This window comes from Helicoverpa zea, chromosome 9 (genome assembly GCF_022581195.2).
Source record: "Helicoverpa zea isolate HzStark_Cry1AcR chromosome 9, ilHelZeax1.1, whole genome shotgun sequence".
NCBI lineage: Eukaryota > Metazoa > Arthropoda > Insecta > Lepidoptera > Noctuidae > Helicoverpa > Helicoverpa zea.
Genome location: NC_061460.1, coordinates 6,049,924 through 6,072,071, shown reverse-complemented (window position 1 = coordinate 6,072,071; position 22,148 = coordinate 6,049,924). Strand labels below are relative to the sequence as shown.

Here is a 22,148-nt window from a genome sequence, read left to right as displayed (position 1 = left end):
CCTTTCATATTTCATAGACTTGGTGCCATTTAAACTTAACATTATACTGAAAATATTATTCTCAGTGGTTAAACACTACTTTTAAAAAATATAAAATGTACTTGTAATAAAACTTTTACTTGCTTCATATATCATGAATTTTACTTACTACGGGTATGCTTCGATATCGGTACTTATTTCAGGTTCAGGAAAAAGTTAGAATTAAAGTAGTATTTACGTTTTAATCTAAAACCAAGTAGATTTGGTTTCCTAGAATATTTTTAACCGACTTCCGAAAAAAGAGGAAGTTCTCAATTCGGCCGGTATGTTTTTTTTAACCGACTTCCCAAAAAGGAGGAGGTTCTCAATTCGGCCGGTATGTTTTTTTTTTCTATGTACCTACATCGATTACGCCGAGGTTTATGGACCGATTTACGTGATTTTTTGTTCGACGCGGAATAGCTGCCAGATGGTCCCATAGTCATCAGGTCAGGATCTGATGATGGAAACCCTGAGAAATCAAGGGCAACCTTCGAAAGTTGTAGGCATTTGATCAACACCCAACTTTCAGACAGTTCAAACAGCCGAACGCGACCCGAACCCGATCGCGTGTGCCAAACTGTTGAGGTATTTTCATTATTATTGAGAGTTAAAAAATAAATTTAATAACCAACAATAGAAATCATAACAGTTCATGCAAGTTGCAAAAATATGATTATTTTGTCAAAACCTCTGTTGTCGGTAACTTAGTAATTTTGTCGGAAGTTCAGTATTCTAGTCGGAACTTTAGTTTTATTACTCGAAGATCGAATTTTTTTTAGGAGAAAAAGTTATTTGAACGTGCTCATATTTGTAGTTAAAATTGATATTTTTTGTCGTTTATGTTTTGGATTTTTTGTCGGTAATTCATTATAACGCTGGTTAATAAGAATAATAGTCGGCCACAGATCGCTGGAGATTAATTTGTTTTTTGGAACCATTATTATTATCCATTTGAATATGTTCATATCTATACCTAATATAAATAAATCCTCAGTAAATAAGCCCACATAGTCAAACACCCACTCATCGACACACAATGCTTACTAACCATACTAAGTAGCATTGTATCCAAACAATATATAAGTTTACTGTTCGCATGATTCCCGACCACTATTAGCTAGAGCTAAGCTTAGCTTAGGCTCCGGTCTCCCACAATATGTTTACTGTACCCAACTTACACCGTTTACTTCATGTGTACTGAGGCGAAAAAATATTACTTATTTTCGGCTGAACACAAGAATAATATGAGTAGTTAATAGAGTCTTAAGTTGGGTGAAACGAGGAATGACTTATATTTTGCAAACACCACACGTATTTAAGCAAAAACTATTAGGTGTTTAACATTTCTTACAAAACACTTCCGTAATAAAAAGTTGACGTTAACCAGTAAATAGCAGAATAACTTGGAATTCGCTGTTTCTGAACGGACGTTCGGAAATTTCCTGTTTCGCAGGAAATCGAGACCGCAAGCGGGAAACCTACGCACGCTCTCGCGGATACAGATACCGCACCGATAATATTGACTCCTGATATTCGAATATCATAACGATAAATGGTACAAAGTGGTTAACACAAAACTATAACACATCTACAAGACGTCTAACTCATACAAAAGTCGAGTAACTGCTTGGACACAGTGTCATGACGCGACTACGCGACGCCTGGCCAGGAGATCTTCTTTTATTTAATGTCGACGATCAGAAAAGAAGGTAGCATCACTGGCTCGACAATTATAGTATTCCGAAGTAGTACATAAGTGCCCTCCTACAAACTATCAACTGGAAAGCTGGTACCTTATTAATGACAGACTACAGATAAATCAATAAAAGTTTTTCAGTATCGACATACAAATCCAAATGAGAACCGCATAAGCCACAAAATCAATGCAACTATTTGCTATATCAAACGTGACTGTACCGCCTTCATTAAAACCGCAACCACTGCTCACCCCATACGGGAGCTACCGTTAGCACTAGTAAGTGCAAAACATTTATATTTTGTTTCCAAACAAAATGCTTTCCGTTTCGCAACAAAATTATCGAGATGAGCTGGGGTGCAAATTGATGTCCAATTATCGGCAGTGAATTACGAGTATATCTACATTAGTGTTGTCCGAAATGTATCGATACAGGGGTGCATCGAGGTAATAAGTGGAGATAGGGAGTAAGGGAGCCACTATTTGATAAAGACCGGGGACATTTTCTTTATTGTTATTTCTGTAGTGGGCTTGAACGAGTGGGGAAACTAGCAGAAGAATCTTTTTTCACCAACAAATACATACTACCTACATGAAATCAACTCAAACTTTCTTAATTTCTCCTTAGCGTACTTTTCTTATTTTTCTTCTACTTATCCCTGTTTCGAAATATTGGTATCTGTAGGCGTTAAGAGGTTTGATCTTTTTCCAATTTATAACTCAATAAAATATTAAACAAATTCCAATAAACTTATAATTTGTCTTCAAGCAAAACTTTTAATACGGTCCTTAGGAGCAGAATCGCGGCTATCTAATTTGTATCGACTTTTTCCAATAGCATCCGAATATAATAAAGGTAAAAAGGGTTTGAAGAAGGTGAAAACTTTCTAAATTGGGTTCCGCCTACCTTTTAGCTATTGTGTTTCAGCGTTTAACTCGATTACAAATTGGCAGATGAATTTTAGGAACAATATCGTTAATAATATGCCTACGTAACTGGTGGCATAAGGAAAGTATATTTTGAGATGCTTTTAACTAATTTATTGAAATAATTCGAGAGTGACGTTTTGTCGTGGGTCGAAAGTGAAATAGAAGTAACTCAGCGAAGGCTTTATAATGAAGTTACGAAAACAATTTCCGTATACAGGTATTTGGATTCTCTGTTCTACAAACTGCAACCGAAACACACAAAATGACTGCTCCAACAATTGCTACGTAGAATTTGAGTAAGGCAAGTGCAATAAAACAGTCTGTGAGTAAAACGCAGCTAGTTTAACATTTGCTCTGAGGTGCATTTGTACCACGTGGCTGGGCTGACTCATTGTTAGACCTTGATTGCCACGCCACAGGCTGCGAAGGGAGAAGGTTGTTTGGGTTGTTTCCACTGCTTAAATACGACTGCAGAGTATTGTTCAATATTTGTATCTAAAACTACGGGGATGGTTGAAATGTCCTGCGATACTTACATATGAGTGTGCTTCATTATTCTGATGCAACATGGTGAATCTATTTAATGACGAGTTTTATAGCATTCCATTTAGAATTTTGAAATGTTTTTTTTTTTAAACAGACTTATAAAATAAAAATATGCCACATGCTTTGTTGCAGTCCATAAATATATTTTGCCAACACTAATCACAAACTTTCAGTAGTACACTACCTTCAATAAATTTGTATACCTCGTATGACATAGCCCGACACGTCAGGCGACAAAGCCCGACAAGCCTGAGTGCATATACATAGGTAGTGGCTAATTACGCGGTTCAATTTTAGCGTACAACTCATTAACAGATAAGTATCCTATTAAGATAGAAAGACTAGAAGATTTAATTTACTTGTTTCTCTACTTCACTACCTATCAAACCAGTCACTGGATTAAAAAATTGGATATGTCATATGACTCAAATCTATTTTTTTACCCTCCAGACCAAGTTGTGCTAGATCATCCAATGTAATGTTATGCTATGGTGATATCCAAAAAAGCATACGTAGGGATCAAGTGCCCCCTCAATTTCAAAATCTTTTAAATTCACACAAATATTATCATCAATCAAGTTTTATCTTCCCACACTAACTGCCTCGTTGGTCTAGTGGTCGCAAGTGTGGCTGCTGAGCACGAGGTCTCGGGTTCGATTCCCGAGTCGGGCCGAAATCGCTTTGTGGGTTTTAGAAGACTTTCACAAAGCAGCCCGAAGCCTGGAAGTTGGTGATTGATTCACCCGTGCATCGGAGAGCACGTAAATGTCGGTCCTGCGCCTGATCTCTTTCCGGTCGTGTCGGATTGCCGTCCCATCGGGCTATGAGAGTGAAGGAATAGGGAGTGCACCTGTGTCGGCGCAAATGCTTGTGCACTATAATATGTCCTGCGCAGTTGGCTAATCTCCTTACATGAGAACAGCCGCCGTAGCCGATAATCGGCTAGGAGGACATCATCTTCCCACAGCTGGGCTTCAGACTTACCTTGAGCACACATCATTAATACGTCATAAGATAAGCATCCAGTGAGCGAGTCTTTGTGCAACAAAGTCGCGAATCACTGCAACGCTTTTGAGGGGACTTTTGGAAATTCATAGAAGCTTAAATAGTTCCATGAAGTATTTAAGGAATTCAGAATATGTTTTCGTATGTATATGTGTACCTAATGACGATTGTTTGTTCAACAGCATTGACGTTCTTAATCTGTATTTTTTTTTTAAATTACAAGTAAACATATTGACTTCAAGAATCCAGACAGCAAATGCATCCAAAAATAATATTATGTACAAAGCAAAACTAATATACTCCAATCCATCCGTAGAATCGGAAAGCAACTAATTTTATTCAAAGCTCATCTAATGCAAAATATCATCTCATTGAATTTTCAGACCACGTATTTCTAGAAAGCTCTGCTAATACTATTAAGAAGCAAAGAGTATGGTAAAGCTACGATATACATATACATTTGTAGGTATATGTTTGTATTTGTATCGCAAATGGGTAAAATATCACAGCAATTGTGTAGGTTAGTATTGAATGCTATTGATACAAAATCACCGCCGAAGGCAACGAACTGAGAACAGCTAGTAGAAACAGTTGTTTACTTTTGTGAGTCCTACACTTAGAGTTGTTTAATACTATGTATTTTAAAAATAGAATTAGATGAATATACAGCTCCACATTTATTTATACCGTGGTTGCCCATTGCAGTATAACAGTGTACGTACTCACAGTCTTCATACTAAAGACTGTTCACTATTACTCTTTATTGACTACCAGCCGTTTCCCGAGGTTTCATTCGTGTGTAAAATATATAATATTGTGATATGGTCTGCTTTGTTTTAATTACATATATATCATCAATCATATATACATCATCATCCTCCGAGCCTTTTCCCAACTATGTTGGGGTCGGCTTCCAGTCTAACCGGATTCAGCTGAGTACTAGTGCTTTACAAGAAGCGACTGCCTATCTGATCTCCTCAACCCAGTTACCTGGGCAACCCAATACCCCTTGGTTAGACTGGTGTCAGACTTCCTGGGTTCTAACTAGACGTAACGACTGTCAAGGATGTTCAATGACAGCCGGGACCTACAGTTTAACGTGCCGTCCGAAACACAGCTTTGTTTTAATTCTACGATATATCATATTTGTAGAACATCAAGAACAAGCAGAAAACGGATTTACAAAATAATTATGTTTATTCTCTGCCTACATTTATCTATACTTATATTTTCCTAACCATAACCCGGGTAAACCAAACACCACGCAAATAAAACCCCTATTTAAAGAGCACAATATTTATGACTTGCAAAATGAGAACATACTTTCGTTCCACCCTTTTTAATCTCATTTCAAAAAACTTGTTCAACAAGGCATTATCCGTTAATTTTAATTCATATAATCCTTTCGGAGCTAATCTAATTATGTAACTAGAATTCGCGCACAGGGGTGTTACCATGGCAACCAGTCACTTTTACTTTCTTCTGCATTTTTCTCATTCACGTAAAAATTTTGAAGAAGGGTTTCCTCCATTAGTTCCTAAACAAATACACGAGGAAGGAAATTCGTAAATTCTTTTGTTGATAATAAGGCAAGCGGTGCATCGAGCAATATCCCGCGAACAAAGAACTTTTCGGGGAGGGGAGCAGTTCCCCTTCTTTTATGCAATTGTTATTTTTGTACCGTCAGCGGAGATGTTAGGCGACACCGCAGATCGATGTCAAACACCAGACAAAACGCTGCGTTGACGTTACGAGGGAAAACTCGGCGCGACGGGGAAGTGCGTTTACTTGACATCCTTAGTTCGTTATGCCGGTTATTGCCGGGGATTGTGTCCAATTACAGTGCAATACCAACAAGCAATAAACAGCTGCAGCAATGCTAGCTTCCTTTGATACTGCACTGTCTAAAAGGTCTTTAAAGCAAGGAAAACATTTACAATTAAATCAAAATATGATCCAACTTCCAACTATTTAATTACAAGCTTTTTCGCAAAACAAAGCTTCGAATTCCCAGACAGCATTTAGCTATTTACCGGGACGTAAGCGTAACAAATAGCATGGAATGAGCAAACAAGGCTTTTATGAAGCGCAACGAGCATCATATGTTCAGGAACTAAGCATACGAACGAGCAAACACATTGTTCAACATCATAAATAAAAGCTGTAGCGTTTTAAACTAGTCTGCTGAATATGGGTCATTTGCCACCGCGAATGGACTTCACTGTTTCCAACCACGTAATGTTCTGTTACCTAAATATAAATGAACGCCTGAATTGTGCTCATTAAACAAGATTTAAGTGATGTCGCGGGTAACATACTAATAGTGACATTTGGTTTGTTGAATTAGATGGAAGTAAGAGCAGATTTTGAATTTTTTACTAATCAAAATAAAATTCATAATGGACTTTATACCCAGGAGACGCCTGACCTCTATACAAAAACATTAGCCAAGACTCTAGAGAACGCCGAGTTGAATAATAGGCGTTATTTAACAAATAATTACAATTTTTAACAACTCGAACTGGGTCGGATCCATTAAGGCACGAAACAAACTCAAAACTTCCGCAATCACCTGTGAAGTTAACAAATGAGGAGAAACAAATGACATTGTTATAATTCTTTGCAAAACGACTCGCAAATTTTTCAGATTTCCCGACGACAATTGGTGCCCATTGTTTAAATTATATTTACATTTTTATTTTATTTTTCTATAGGGCCATAGTTTATTTGGTATCACACGTGGTCTACGGAGACGAAAATACATGACTTTCTTAGGTTACATGGTTATTCGTCATCTCGACACACTTAACTCACCACGAATGTGTTCAGTTGGTGAAACTCAAAATTTTAACATTTATTATGTCGTCAACTCGACACGTCAAGATTTTGATCCGTTTGATAAGAATCTATTTGTTTGAAAATTCCCATCGCCTGAAGCTACACCATCATCATAAAAGAGCACGCATTCTCTCATTCTAAAGTTTAGTTTTACGGCCACAAATGAAACTTAATTCATGAAGCCATTAAATTAACCAGAAAAAAAGAATAGTTATCGTTCCATATACGGAAACAAAACAATACGAACTATTGAACAGAAGCCTTACGTAAGAATCCTATTAATGAAATAACATTACGTTTGACTACCTTTACGTGTTACCGCGTAAGCTTAAATAAAGCCAATATTGCATAAAGTACTTCTTAGTTTAGATACCTACGAATACATATATGTATTTTCTTTTCAACTATAGCCAAAATTATTCCAAAGAAGACCTGATTATCCCTAAGTAGCTATGGAAAAAAAAACAGTTGCAGCTTCAAATTACAAGAAATTCAAATGTAGTAATTCAAAAGTTCCTTCGTCAGCAGAAAATATGCAGTCGAAGACTGTACAAAACCGATACTTCGAAAGAACTGCTCCAGTTTTAAATCGATCCTTCCATCATTTACACTGTTACCCTGAGCAAAAACGATATTGACATAAAGTATTAACTTACATATGTTAAAAAAATCTAAGTTTGACTTTTTCTCAGTACCTCAATCAGAATGCAACCAATCCTTGACGTGGAACCTCGTATATTTTCAAAAGCAACGTCGCCCTCATCAATTTTATTGCATTGCGTTATAAGTTAGGTTCATTGGAATAACATGAGATGGACTCGGACGGCTATACTTCGTATTCTTGAATTCCCTTCCCGAACAATAGGAACGAAGAGTCTGAGGCGAACTTTGAATTCGTTCGTAAGCAAAATATATTCTGCGAATGAAATGCATTCCATATTCTTAGCGGTTCCCATTATATTACGAGTAAATCTTGGCTAGTTTGCTAGAACATAATATCTCAAAGAATATTTCTCGCTCTCTTGAATATATTTCAAAACAAAATTAATGCGTCTGAAGTTTTCCATATTGGGCTTATGAATACAAAATCGAGATGATTGGTGTTTTTTATATAGTAGTTAAAAATAAAATGATTTTCATCTTTTGATAGTCATCATTATGCTGAAAAAGCCAACTTGTATCCGAACAATTTATTTTTTAACAAGTAGCTCAGAAAAAATGTGTTGTATCAACATAATTTTAAGTCCTAGATCGATTAAACTTGACTGACACCTAACACAATTTTAATCACGTAACAAGTTATTGTAGTAACGCATCAACAACACTTGTCATCATAAATCTTACAGTGTACACTACAAGGGAGGACAATGTTGCTATTCTAATAATAATTACAGGCAACACTGAGAAACACTCGGGGTACTGTCTGAGTGTTGGACGCAATCCCCTCGGGACTAAATTCATGTCGACACCAAATTGTTTCAGTTCAGAGTTGGCTCTTCCTTTTTATAAACTCCTGGTATTATGAAAAGGTAACGATATTGTTTTCTTTGTGCCTTTTTCTGTTGTATTTTACTTGCTTAAGTTGTAGCAAGGATTTGGTTTGTTTAAAAATAGAAACGCGCTGTTGTGGTTTAAATATTTGGCATTTTGGAATTGTGATCAATTAAATATTATTAAAGGTAAATAAACTATGTTCTATACATATACAAGTATGAGTCGAGCAAGTCTTAATAACAATTCTCGAATAGTCACTAATCACGATCTTTGTTTATGAACTATTCATTGCTAAGAGGTCAATGTCCTTTTCCATTAATTACAAGGTTGGCTAGTGATTGCTGCGTTTGCAGCACGATATAGAAATACATACACATTCAAATCTATATATTTTTGTTTATTGAATAGTTCTTATGAATAACAATACTGTTATTTCTGAATTTTCTTTCTAGGTCAAAAGTTTTCCATTAAGATGTCCTCAAACATGATTCATTTGACTACGTTAAATAACTTTTTCAGAGAATAATGACATTTAAGTATTTATGCCGCATAAATAAGAACCTCATTAAATCTTGGCGTCCTTCATGAAATTATTAATAATCAAATATTGGACTTGATTTGCCCTTGATTGCATTTGGAGGCCGTTGCACGACTAAGCTGGCTGGGGTCTGTTTCCAATCTAAATATTTTACACAGATTGACTGCCACACCCTTTGATAATAATAATTGCGTCCAATGCCGATTTTGACCACGGAGGCTGATCAGCCAGTTACAGACAGGACATATTATAGTGTACTTATAAAATTTTTCACACTCAAAGCCTTCATTAGCGACCTCAGCTTTTCAAAAGGAACACTTATTTTCAGTCATCAAGACACGAAAAGCGAGACCATCAGCATAACGTACTTTCTGAGACATCGAGAAGCTATGATGGCAATCCACTATCCAGTAAGCACCAGCTGCTTAAAATCCCATCTTAGAAGTTTCTTGGAGACAAGCTCGCGAATCACTACATAGTATAAACCAAAGTCGCTATTTCTGTCCCTATGTCTCTTTGTACGCTTAAATCTTCAAAACTACGCAATCGACTTTTATGCGTTTTTTTATCAGATAGTTTTTCAAGGGGAAGGTTACATGCATAATATAGTAGAAAAACACTCATAATATCAGCTATAATATAACTCTGTTACCAAAGCGAAGCGAGGGCGATCCACTAATCTATACTTATAATAAATCTGTAGAGAGGTCAATTCTGTACATTGAATATATTTCCAAAAAAACTATCAGGGGGTGATTAGTGATCGATACTGATGCCAAAAATGCAATCAGTAAAATATTTGTCTGTCTGTCTGTCTGTCTGTATGTTCGTTATAGAAACAAAAACTACTTGACGGATTTTAACGAAACTTGGTACAATTATTCTTCATACTCCTGGGCAGGTTATAGGATACTTTTCATCACGCTACGATCAATAGGAACAGAGCAGTGAGGGGAAATGTTGGGAAAACGGGAGAAGTTACTCCATTTTTTAAGCTTCCGTCGCGTGTGCAGCCTTAATGGTTAAAGCTACCTCAAAACCATGTATGACGGAAATGTTCTTCTTAAAATTATGTAAAAAACATCCCTTGACAGCATATGTCTACCTTTTATGGTTGACTCACAATAACACGTGTAAGTCTCGATAGCTTAGTAGTTCGGAGCTTTCTGATTATATTTGTCTACTATTACGTTTCTTAGACTCTGACTCACACTAAATAATAAAGGTTAACATTATTACCTATTCAATAAAAAAAGAATCATATAAATCGGTAAACAAAAACCAAAGTTATACATGAAATACGGTTATAAGCCATCGCGCGTGAATATCATGCTATAAGGATCATTTTTGTGTAACGGTCGCCGTGCTCGACGTGGCTCACGGCGCGGTGGCTGCGCGAGCTTCATACATTATTTGGCTGTTGATGCGATTGGTGCGAATAGACGTTCAGAGTGTTCAAGTTCAACCTTATTGACTGACAATAATTGATATTAACAAACCTTATAATTTATTTTAAACTTCCTTTTGTTGTTATTTTATAAAATAAGTAAGAATTCGTTATTTTGGTAGTGTTTAAATATTCGTTTTATTACAATAATACCATAGTTTACATTTTATTTCTTTTTACGTGAAGTAGTGGTAGGTACGCATAGATTTAGAATTGGATTGGCTGGTGTGTAGTACCTATTTCTTCCTCTCTTTACACAAAATCCGAATTTAATGCGGACGAAGTCGCTGGCAGAAGCTAGTTTACTATAAAATCCACAAAAATATAAACCATTCACTAGAATAAGCAATCAATAAAGCAGCTAATGAAAGCATTGCAATCAACGACTTTGTCTCACAACTTCAAAGTCAATCGCAGTGAGATGTACACAAACACACACAAACACGCGTAGATTAGAACTTTGTTTACTAAGTAAAGCCAGGCTCAACTATTCTATGCATGTGTTGAAGAATGTTTTTAAGTCCATACCTACAATCGTCTGTGAAATAATATTGTTTGAGGTTAATAGTGACGTCCATATAAATAAATTGAGGAATGGCAGTCAAACTAAAAAAAAAAACATTTAGAAAACTATTAAGATGAAAACACATACAGCCTTACTACAAAACTTTTAAACGTCTGTTGAACACTTGTCTACAAAATACAGAATATGACGTTGAAATAAGTTCCGTTTTGCAGCCACATTTTTATTAGACAAGTTTTCAACAGATGTTTAAGTTTTTGTAGTAAGGCCATTTATGTTTTCAAAATTTTTAATTGAAGTAACAATGTGTCATACACTCTTTCAGTATAGGTAAGATGTTCATGATACCTCTTCACAGTTAAAATATCTACACACTCAATAAAGTCATCTTTATGCTAACGGCAAGGAAGCATTTAAATACGGGTTAAATACGGGAGCGGTTAAATACCGGTACATTACTGGCACTACAGAACAGAGCGTTTTAGACAATGTACCTACACACTTAGATATGTGCGAAGATGTTCCGGAGATATAGCAAAGTGGTTCCGCACCTAATTTGCCATCTGCGGCCATCACTATTGCTTAATGATCTGCGTAGACGTTTTCTGAGGTAGTTAGATAGAAGGAAATATGATTAGAATGTAAGTTTCGATGTGACTATCCATTATTACGATTATCTATGAAGCTGACTCGAATTTTGTTGTTCGTACTCTGTTTTTTTTACTGATACGAATAAACATAGGTCTATAGGAATTTAAAGCATGAGAATAAAAAATCCCCATTTTACTGGAGAAAAATCTTTTCATTTTCGAAAATAAACAATTACTTACTTAGCTATACGGTCATACCAACCTTATTCCTTATAAAAAGAGTTAAGTTGCAAACATTACCATGTAAAATTTTCAGCATAAGCACAGAAACGTTGTTTAGTCGCCGCCGGTTGTAAAAGTAATGTTGGAGGCCTATAAATGTACTGTAACCATTGACATATATTCTAGCAATAGACAAGAACATCCATACCAATAATTTACCCGCTTATGTCGTCTGTTGACATCTTGTTGACGTATTGTGACATGAAGTCATCCTCATTGATGTTAATTGCAGAAGTGACATTATATTTTCGCTCGTATTTTGCCTACATTCTTCATTACTCAAAAAGTTTATATCTAAGTGAATTCAAAATCATGTAATATATCAAAAAGTTTATTTATATCTAAGTGAATGCAAAATCATGTAATATATTAAAATCAGGAACTTATTTTTAGGATTTTTTAATATTAACTACGATGTTTTTTTTTTCTTAAGAGGGCTATCACAAATTTTCGCGAATTTAAACGCGCTGATATATCTTGTAGTGTTTTTACAATAGCGAAATACATACGAGGTCATATTATTTTTTCTTGAAAGTAAGAACATACCATGACGAAGTGAAGTCTGTTTTCATTGATATTTTACCTACTGCCAGTTTTATGGCACATCTGTTTCTGCACGATTTTCTTAATCCATAATTTCAAGATGGCGGGAAACAAATTAATGCATATTTGTAAAATTGAATTATAAATGAAAAGTATGATATACAAGCGTTGTAATAGCAAGAACAGTGTGTAATTTTACTAACTTGACTCTCGAATAGTTTATATGTGTAAGTTTATACCTTGATATGTATTTTCTATTTTATAATTGTCGTTTCATAGACACCCATCTGACGCGGGTGTCAAAATCGCTCTGATTTGTATTTTGGGCAATGCAAAGTCTGCAGTGCATTTCAGTGTGGCAAGCTTTTTGTTCGGAACGTTCTATCTAGTACGTAGTACATATACAACATGTAACTTAACCCCTCTGCTCGACAAGATTTTGACATATGACTTTACCGTTGATTCGGCGGGATATTTTGAATCGCGACATGGAAGTCAAAAATTTGTACTAACTTTCAACACATGAATTCTAAGTCCGTAATGCCTGATCAGAAGTATTTTAACTATAACTTTAGAGCTCACTTATTTGACAACAACGTGCAAAGGTCAAATGGGGTCAGTTAATTCAGAAAAAGATAATAATTACGGTGTTTTTAAGTCTATCGAAAAGTTAGGCATTTCAAATTTGGTGAAAACTTACCAATAAGTAATCGCATCACTTTCTCAAACACAACACAAACGTCATATTTATAACATTTTCAATCCGTTGTAATACATTTCGTGCACTTATTTATGTTCAATAACTAAAAAATCAGCACATAAAAAACACAATAAAAATGAACAATTTACAAGATCAGTCAAGTCACAGACAAGTAGAGTTTGGAATGGAGTATTTTTTTTTTCAATCAGCGGTGTGCATTCGATACCTAAATCGGAAATTTATTATAAATAATCGAATACCAATTTTATATATACCTATTTTTTAATAGCAACTTATTTCAATTTTATTTATTAATTTTAAATTATAGGTTCAATTTGTTTTTGTTGTTAAGAAAAAAGATATTTAAGTTTTTAGCATTAAATTTTTATATGTATTATTTATTTTGGTGTTGCGTCATTCGTAATAATTTTTAACTTTAATTGAATTTTTATTACCTATTACGGAATTTTAATTTATTCTTATATTATTTCTCAACAATTCTAACATTTTTGTTTCGGCGGAGGGTATGCGGGTGTTCTGAAATATAATGCAATTTGTAACTACCAAAGGTATGTACTTATTTGATGATGAGAAACAATAATAATAATTGATTGATTTGCCCCGCAGGGCATCTGAGGCGGATGACGGGGAGTAGCGACCCCGCGGGGCTATATATCCGAGTGCTCCAGGGAGAGTATACTGTCCCCTATCTCCGGCTTGCCGGAGTGAAGCATGACGGGGGAGAGGTCTCCCGCCTCTTGGCTTGCCTTCACCGGCCGGTCAGAGTGGAGTCGCTAGAGTAGGGTTAGCAGCCCGCTCGGAGGGTAGGTGCCTCGTGGTAAGTGGCGAGTGGGCCGGTGATGCTGGACCCACAGGGAGCGCGTGATCTGCGTTTAAAGTCCGCCGAGGTATCCTCACCCTTCAGCCGCTCATGTACCTGTTGCCCTCTTGTTGCGATTTAGCGACTGATTCCCGGGGGCCCAGTAAGTGAGGTGGCGAGTCTCCACCTGCCATTTTTACGTGTATATATTACATTGTTATCGGCAGGTGCCATAGTTCCCGTAGTTTCCCCATTCCTAGTCCACTAGCATCCCATCACAATAGCCCAAGTAGTTTTCATCCATAGTTAGCAATAGTTTAGCACAGAACCGGGCATTGTCCTTGGGTACATTTCTATAGTGTATACAGGGATAATCGTCGGTTTTGTGTCACCATTTCATTAAAGTTGTCTCAAAAGGGCTTCAGCGTGTTGGCTTCGGCCCCACGTTCGCCTTCCAAAAATCCGGGACTCTGTAGTCCCGTGGTCGGTTAGAGACATAATAATTGATTGATTTTAAAGTCACCAAATATTTTTAACCGAATCCCAAAAAGGAGGTGGTTCTCAATTTGGATGTTTGTTTTTGGTCGAAAGGGTATATTCCCCATATTTGTTATTAGGTCCAGGATCTGATGATGGAAACCTTGAGAAATCGATTGCAGCTCTCGAAAATTGTAAGCATAGATAAGGTTATAACTTGACACTCAGATGTATATCTGATAACACTATGAGACAGTAAAGGTTTGGAGCTGACCTGATGATGGAGACCAGAGAAGGTCGAGGGAACTCGACAACCGTACTTCTCTCGTCTCCATCTCCTTCACTGTTGCAGAGGCCTCGTAAATACGAATAATATAAGCACAAACACGAGAAAGTTTAAATATTCAGTTGTCGAGTTCCCTCGACCTTCACTGGTCTCCATCATCAGGTCAGCTCAAAGCCTTCACTGTTGAATAGTGCTACCAGGCAAACACCTGAGTGATAAGATTTCAACCTATGTATTTCTGCAACTTTCGAAAGTCGCCCTCGATTTCTCAAGGTTCCATCATCAGATCCTGACCGAATGATAATGGGACCACCTCGGAAGTACACGCTATCAAACAAAAAAAGAATCATCAAAATCGATAAATAAATGGCTGAGTAATCGCGTAACAAACATACAAAAAAAAAAAAACGGTCGAATTGAGAACCTCCGCTTTTTGGGAAGTCGGTTAAAAATAAGTCGGCGGCGGCCATCTTTCCATCTTGGACCAGCTTTCGATGAACAGCGAACTATTTGCCCCTTCAAACAATAAAATCGTCATAAAATTTTGCGATAACTACACCTAACTACGGCTCTCGTCAAATAGCTTTGCCGCTCAGTTAAAAAGTTGGAAGTAACGAATCGCCATTAAGTTTGGCAGATCTACAGGAATCCTGCACATAAAACACCCGAAGAATAAGTCTTCATTTGCCGTCTTCAGAAACCCTAAAAACCGAAGATTTTTTTTTTATTCCGGCTACAACGTATTTTCTACCACTGATTTTCTAGCATTTTTTTCAAAATAAATTAAGTCATTTTACTTTTCCTAATTTATTTTCAGATTATGGTAAGTATACAAAAGTGCAATTTAGTAATATTATAATATCAAATAATATAAAATTATTAAATCGATTCTTTATTTTAACGAATCGGATCATTCGATGCAAAACTTCTATCACCGTCGCCATCTTGTCTATGCGTCTTCAAATTTAAAAAAACAACTAATGTAAACAAACATGGCGAGTTCGATCAGAATTCCCGGTAATTACGATTGGATTTTAAAAAGGTATATTTCTAACGGGATGCTAAATATGAAAGGTTTGAATGCGTAATAATAATTTAAATTTATTTAGTTATTTTATTTAGTACTCACAAATGTGGTTTGATTGGAAAGAAAATAAATATGAGCGTAAATAATTAGGAAAGTGTATGACTGATTCGCAGACCCCAATTGGGGTCTAAACCGAGCTTACGGTGACATTGATGTTCAGACCCCGATTGGGGTCCGCTACGGATTTGACGGTTAATTAGCGCACATCCTGAAATTAGTTTGTTCAGAATCGTTTACTGAATCGATTTATATCATTTTTAATATAGGTAATTTTTTATCCCAAAAATAATTAAAACTACGGAAATTATTGTCATATAAACCCTGTACAGTCAAAACAAATTCAAATAGACCGTAACTCAAAGTAATAAGACTTCGTGTATTGTCGGCTTTTTCCGTAGTTTCGTTATGTTGTGTCGAGTCAAGCGGCGCGCGGCGCGATATTTGCGTGCGTATATAGTAGTATGACCAAAAAGTTCTCTAAGAATTGGTATAACTAATTTAGTAAATAACAATGCATATACATGTTAAATTAAAAATTCAGTGTATGTATTATGATTATAACATAATATTCTAATTAGGGTGTTTGAGGGTGTGCGTTAATTACGTTACATGTTGTATATTGATGACTATAACAGTAAGAACTGAATGCTTGACTGACAACTGGCAGACCGCTGTGATCTGTTTAAAGACCCTTTTATAAAACTATAAAGCCTTACCTAAGACCAAAATACGGACTATGTACTAAAAATAATCGTAAGCTTTAAGTAACCCTGAAACTGCAGTTGTTTTATCTGTGTTTACCAACTGCGCTTTGTGTCAGATGTTTTGCTTTTTTATTAGTAAGCACTATTAGGGTGCGTCCACATCTGGCGAATGCGCCGCGAATGCGCAGCACGCGAGCCGATCGCGAGCTGTTCGCGAGCTGCGCGCGTGCATTTTTGTTCGTGCGCCGCTTCTGCGCCGCCCGCGCGCAGCTCGCGCGCGACCTAAGCGCCGCACGCGAGCGGCGCGCAGGCGGCGCGCGACGTCTGCCATCTTCGATAGTACTGAGCCAATATACGGAACTGTAAGGGCGAGAACTGATTGCGCGCAGATCGCGCGCCGCTCGCGCGCCGCTCGCGCGCTCTATACGAGCCTTGCGTGAGTTGCGCTAAAGAGGCGCACCGAACTATTGCAGTGACTGCACGCGCGCAGCTCGCGGACAGCTCGCGATCGGCTCGCGTGCTGCGCATTCGCGGCGCATTCGCCAGATGTGGACGCACCCTTATAAACATACACGTAGGAAAGTTTCCGAACGAATTTTTTTACGCCGATGCGCTCTTCATTAATTTACTAATTATTAAGTTACTAGCAGTGTTTCTTGTAGTTATAATTATAATAGAACGTAGCTCCTGCCATATAACAAACCGTCACTTGAGGAATTCATATGATCATGCCTTTGTTAAGCAATTTTACTACATTTGCTTCTGTATTATGATCTTATTTCCTATACCATTCAAAGATCCAATTCAATAAACTTTTTTGTTTTCGATCAATAATTTGAACAGACCCTTACTTTTCCAAGTTTCGCAATAAATGCTGTTGTTAAAGCTCTTGAGCGACATTAATGCTCGATGAAAAACAATCAATAAAGACTCGATAAAAATCAATATCGCTTAATCCTTTTAACGCTTCTTAAGACAATAAAATTTCAATTTGTCGATGACAAAAAACAAGATATTGGAATTTTGTAAGTGGAAGCTGTTCGACAAAAAAAATACTGAAATAAATAGGATAGGAAATAATAATAGGAGAGTTGTCAGTAATGACAGCATAGGCATATTGGGCTGACAAAGTGTAGTCTCACTATAAGACATGTCATCGACACGAAAGAAGAAGAAGTACACAGCCATCGTTACTCTTTGGGATCAAATGGATGTAAAGGCTTTTTAATGGCATTTTCCAACTTTATACAGTCACCTATACAAACAGAATCTAAGAAACCTCTTTTGCTTACCCATTTTTAAATATTTTAACAAAGAATGTACCAACAAAATCTTAAAACTAAGACGTAGTAATCAAACACGTGTTTTTTCTTTAATTACAGGAGTTGTAACAAGTAGATACAAATACTTTCATGCATAAAACAGTACAAGTCTATAATGTAACGATTTTAAATCAACTGCTAATTCTTCAAGCTGAATAGGAGACTAACATAATGCAGTGTATTTATATTCCATAGCTTATGAATCCAAAAACTCTGAATGGTTGGATTGGACCATGACCATTTTAGTACAAAACGTGGTTTTAAAAGTATTGTCTTCTCTGCTAGGTTTGTACTCAATAAAAAGGCTGACACTGGCATCGACATTTGGTTTGTCACAGGTGCACTCACTATTCCTTCACTGTCATAGCCCGATGGCACGGTAATCGGACACGACTGGAGAGAGTTCAGGCGCAGAACCGACATTAACGTGCTCTTCGATGCACGGGTCTATCAATCACCAACTTCCAGGCTCCGCAATACGATGTGAAAGTTTCTTAAACCTACAAAGCGATTTCTGCCCGACCCGGGAATCGAACCCGAGACTTCTTGTACAGCTAGACTAACGAGGAAGTTCATATATTAAAGTAATCCATAATGTACATGTATCGTGTAGGTAGGTACTGTAAACGAAGTAAAAATACTATGAGAAATAAAATAAATAAAAACATGCCTATTTGTTTATTGTTAAAACAATCATGCTAGTTATTCATTTAGTATTAGGGGTATACCTGCTACTACTTCATTTTCTATACCGCAGTGGTTTACTCCGCGTAGTATTTTAAAGAATCCTTTATCACCCCAGTATGTATTCCAAGAGTTAGCAGCAAGCCAATATTTCTGTCCATTCTCTACTCCCCAACCTAATATTTTAATAGCGTGTCCTCCAAGATGTGTGGCGTTTGGTAATTTTACATAAACTCCATGCTTATAATGAAGAAAATCTGAGTATACACCAAAGCTAGCTTCAACAGGACCATTTTTGAATAGTTCAGCTTTTATATCATCCTCGTTAGATCTTAACGTATAAACTTCTTTACCGTGGCGTTTGTCCGTTTGGTAATCTGAGTCGTAACCAGATTCACAAGACGTTTCGCACTGTGGAGTGTAGTATCCTTCACCACAGGGGGGCAACGGATCTTGTTCGCTGTGTTTACAGGGAGCGATTCCGTATGGCTGACAACCCAAACTTGAGTTGTAACTTCCTCCTGATACAATACCATTGTCCTTCCAGTAGCGCCAAGCTCTCTCCAATAAACCTCCGCCGAGACATGAACCACAATTATCACAACAAGTCAGAAGGTCTTGAGCAGAAAAATGGAAATTTAATGTCTGATTGGAGTGTATACAGTACCGGTCGGTCATGGCTTCTACAGCACCAAACGCCCAACAGCTGCCGCACGATCCTTGGTCTCTGATCTCGTTTAAGGAAGGACAGTTTGGCCATTTGTCACTCGGGTGGAAGCTCACCGGAAGATTTGCAATAAGTTCGGCGTCATATTTCATTATTGGTAAATTTTTCTTTTCACCCCTGCGTGCACCCAGTAGATTCTTAATGTAGGACATAGGGGTATCAGGTCTAAAGTTTCTGCCGGCTTTCCAAGAGTTTTGCTTCAAATTAATCTCTTGTATATATTCATCAGAGAGTGGATGCAGTCTATCGACAGCGACAACTGCTAGTGCACATAGCACAACAGCTACACACGATGTGACCATACTGTCACTGGCTTCATGCAAGATGGAAAGTAAACTCGAAATTGGTGTCTGAATGCAGAAGCTAACAATTTATACGAACTTATTCACGATTATCAAACAACATTTTTCATCTATAAATGCGGTTTTGTTGAAAAAATTTAAAACTTTAATCATTTACACGTGGCTGATAAAATAGTTTAAAGTATGTTAAATATCTGAAAAGTGCGACAAAAATCCGCTCATGTAAAAGCGGTGTTATCAAATGGTATTGCATTGTCAGTGCAGAGTGTATTGCCGATTGCTCTGTGTATTGTCGTCTCGATGTCATCAAATATGATTCATTTGATGAATGATATCTGAGTATTTATGCTACATAAATAAAAACGTCATTAAATCACGACCTCTCCTATGTATATTTTTCCAATTTAGTCTTGAGGGGAAATGATCAAATCTAAGACTTGAAAATAAAATAAAGGGCAATTAAAAAAATATCAAATTGCCCTTTATTTCATATCGCACGATTTGTATAAATACGGATGAGCATGAAGTATATTGGTCCTAACTGCCTCGTTGGTCTAGCTGTCGCAAATGCGGTTGCTGAGAACGAGGTCTCGGGTTCGATTCCCGAATCAGGCAGAAATCGCTTTGTGGGTTTTAGAAGATTGATACACCCGTGCACCGGAGAGCACGTAAATGTTGGTCCTACGCCTGATCTCTCTCCGGTCGTGTCGGATTGCCGTCCCATCCAATGGGACCCATTGGGCTATGTGAGTGTCGGAATAGTGTGTGCACCACTGTCTGCGCAAATGCTTGTGCACTATAAACCAACTAATCTCCTTCGATGATTACTGCCGCCATAGCCGATAATCGGCTTGGAGGATATCAGCATTATATTTAAGGTCCTACGCTCCCTAGAAGGTGCAGACGGCACCTCTAAATGGATTTTGATGGTCTTCGCTGCGTCAATGACCCGGTTTACGCTTTTCTTGGGGATTCCAGTCTATCGCTAACCTCGGGATATGGTTACGTTTCCTTTGTAGGATGTAGCCATTCCATTAAATCTGATTTAGTAAATCATAAGTGCACTTCGAGGAAAAAAGGTAATATGCATAGTTGTCAGAAATGAAGTCTTGCAAAGAAGTAACAAGAGCGTGTCTGGCCACACTCAATGTCCCTGAGCGTGGCCGGATACGCTCTTATTGCAGTTTCCCGAGTACATCCCATAAATGTTTTGTTTTTTAGAATGAAATCCTCATGGACTTCCTCCGCCTGGGGGAACCAGGCGGAGGAAGTCCATGATGGTTGTGCCGGACTCTTACTGGCTAAAACCCCCTGTGCTCTCCTTGCACGTGGGCTGCGGGAATCCAAATTCTTTCGTAGAGGTATATACAGGGTTATAGGTAACACACTGGCAACCTCTCGGGACCGTATCACTAATATCATAAACTAAAACTTTTGTTTTACGACTTTTAATAATTCTCAGATTTTAGTTCATCAAAATTTTCACACCAAAATTAAAATATTTCAAGTGTACGCTCTAAAATTTAGGAAGTCTACGGGAAGCAAAAGAAAGCGCTAGTTAGGTAAACAGTAGTACAAAAGACAGCGGAGGGGAGCGGGGCTCGGGCGGCGGCGGGGGAGCGTTTGGACTTGACCTATTTACGAGCGGCCGTCAGTCGTTTTTATGCGCCCGCGTCGCGTCATACCTACGTGTCCTTGTAGCGAAATTCGGTTGTGCGAACGTAAATTATCTTTACAGTATGGCGTATCGATATTCAAAGGTCGAGTACACGGAAATGGTGCGAATGCTTGCTAGGTAAATAAATAAAAAATAAATAAATAGTTTATTTCACACAAAGTTTACAAATGTTGAACTATGACTATAAAAACATAAAGGTTTATTTAGGACAACAATATGAGGTACCCTGACTCCTAAACTAGGTGTAGGCCTGTAACTTAGAAGTCAGTGATTCTCCGTAAAAAAGTCATGTCATATTAATAAGAGGACATTTCAGAAATACCAAATTAACAAAATAGTGTGACTAAACTATATAAACAGAAAAAAAAATGAATGAAAGAATTAAATAACTAGGCCAATGTGCAATGTACATACGAAAACAAGGTGGTGAGTGTGTGAGTGTATGTGTATGTGTAGAAAGTGTGTGTGTAGTACTGTGTAAATGTAGCTATAGGTAACTAAGTCATACGAGACTATGAACAGATACCCTGCAGAAGATCCTCAGTCTCTTCATAATTCAAAGTTTGAAGGTAGTCTCTAATTAAAGTTTTGCACTGACGTTTAAGGCATGGATATATTTTAATTTTTTTGTTTTGTAGGTTATATATTATAGTGCTAATCACATAGTATTGACGTTTGGCAAAAGCAGTTCTGTGGCGTACGGGAGGAAAAACATTAGGTGTGATGACAATGTTTCGGAAGCCTGTCGCCAATACGCCATACGATTCCCAAACACCCCTACACCTCGCTGAGTAACAATGCTAGCCGCCACACAGCGGTTACGAGATTACGGGCAATTCCGGCATGCCATCAGGGATAGTGGTCGTCCACCGAGGCACACAGTACGTGAAGAAGACGATATTTTTTTT

At 37.3% G+C, this 22,148-nt stretch overlaps 1 protein-coding gene across 1 annotated transcript; it reads right to left on the bottom strand.

Moving 5' to 3' along the window:
- Positions 1-18,512: 18,512 nt before the first annotated feature.
- Positions 18,513-19,634, bottom strand: LOC124633245 (cathepsin B-like). Its single transcript, XM_047168416.1, has one exon. It carries the CDS (start codon positions 19,560-19,562, stop codon positions 18,552-18,554), a length of 1,011 nt encoding a protein of 336 aa, XP_047024372.1. The 5' UTR covers positions 19,563-19,634; the 3' UTR covers positions 18,513-18,551.
- Between the last annotated feature and the right edge of the window lie 2,514 nt (positions 19,635-22,148).

What these genes read in the sequence shown, in the direction of transcription:
- LOC124633245 (XM_047168416.1), bottom strand. Translation starts at nt 19,562, where the DNA reads ATGGTCACATCGTGTGTAGCTGTTGTGCTATGTGCACTAGCAGTTGTC.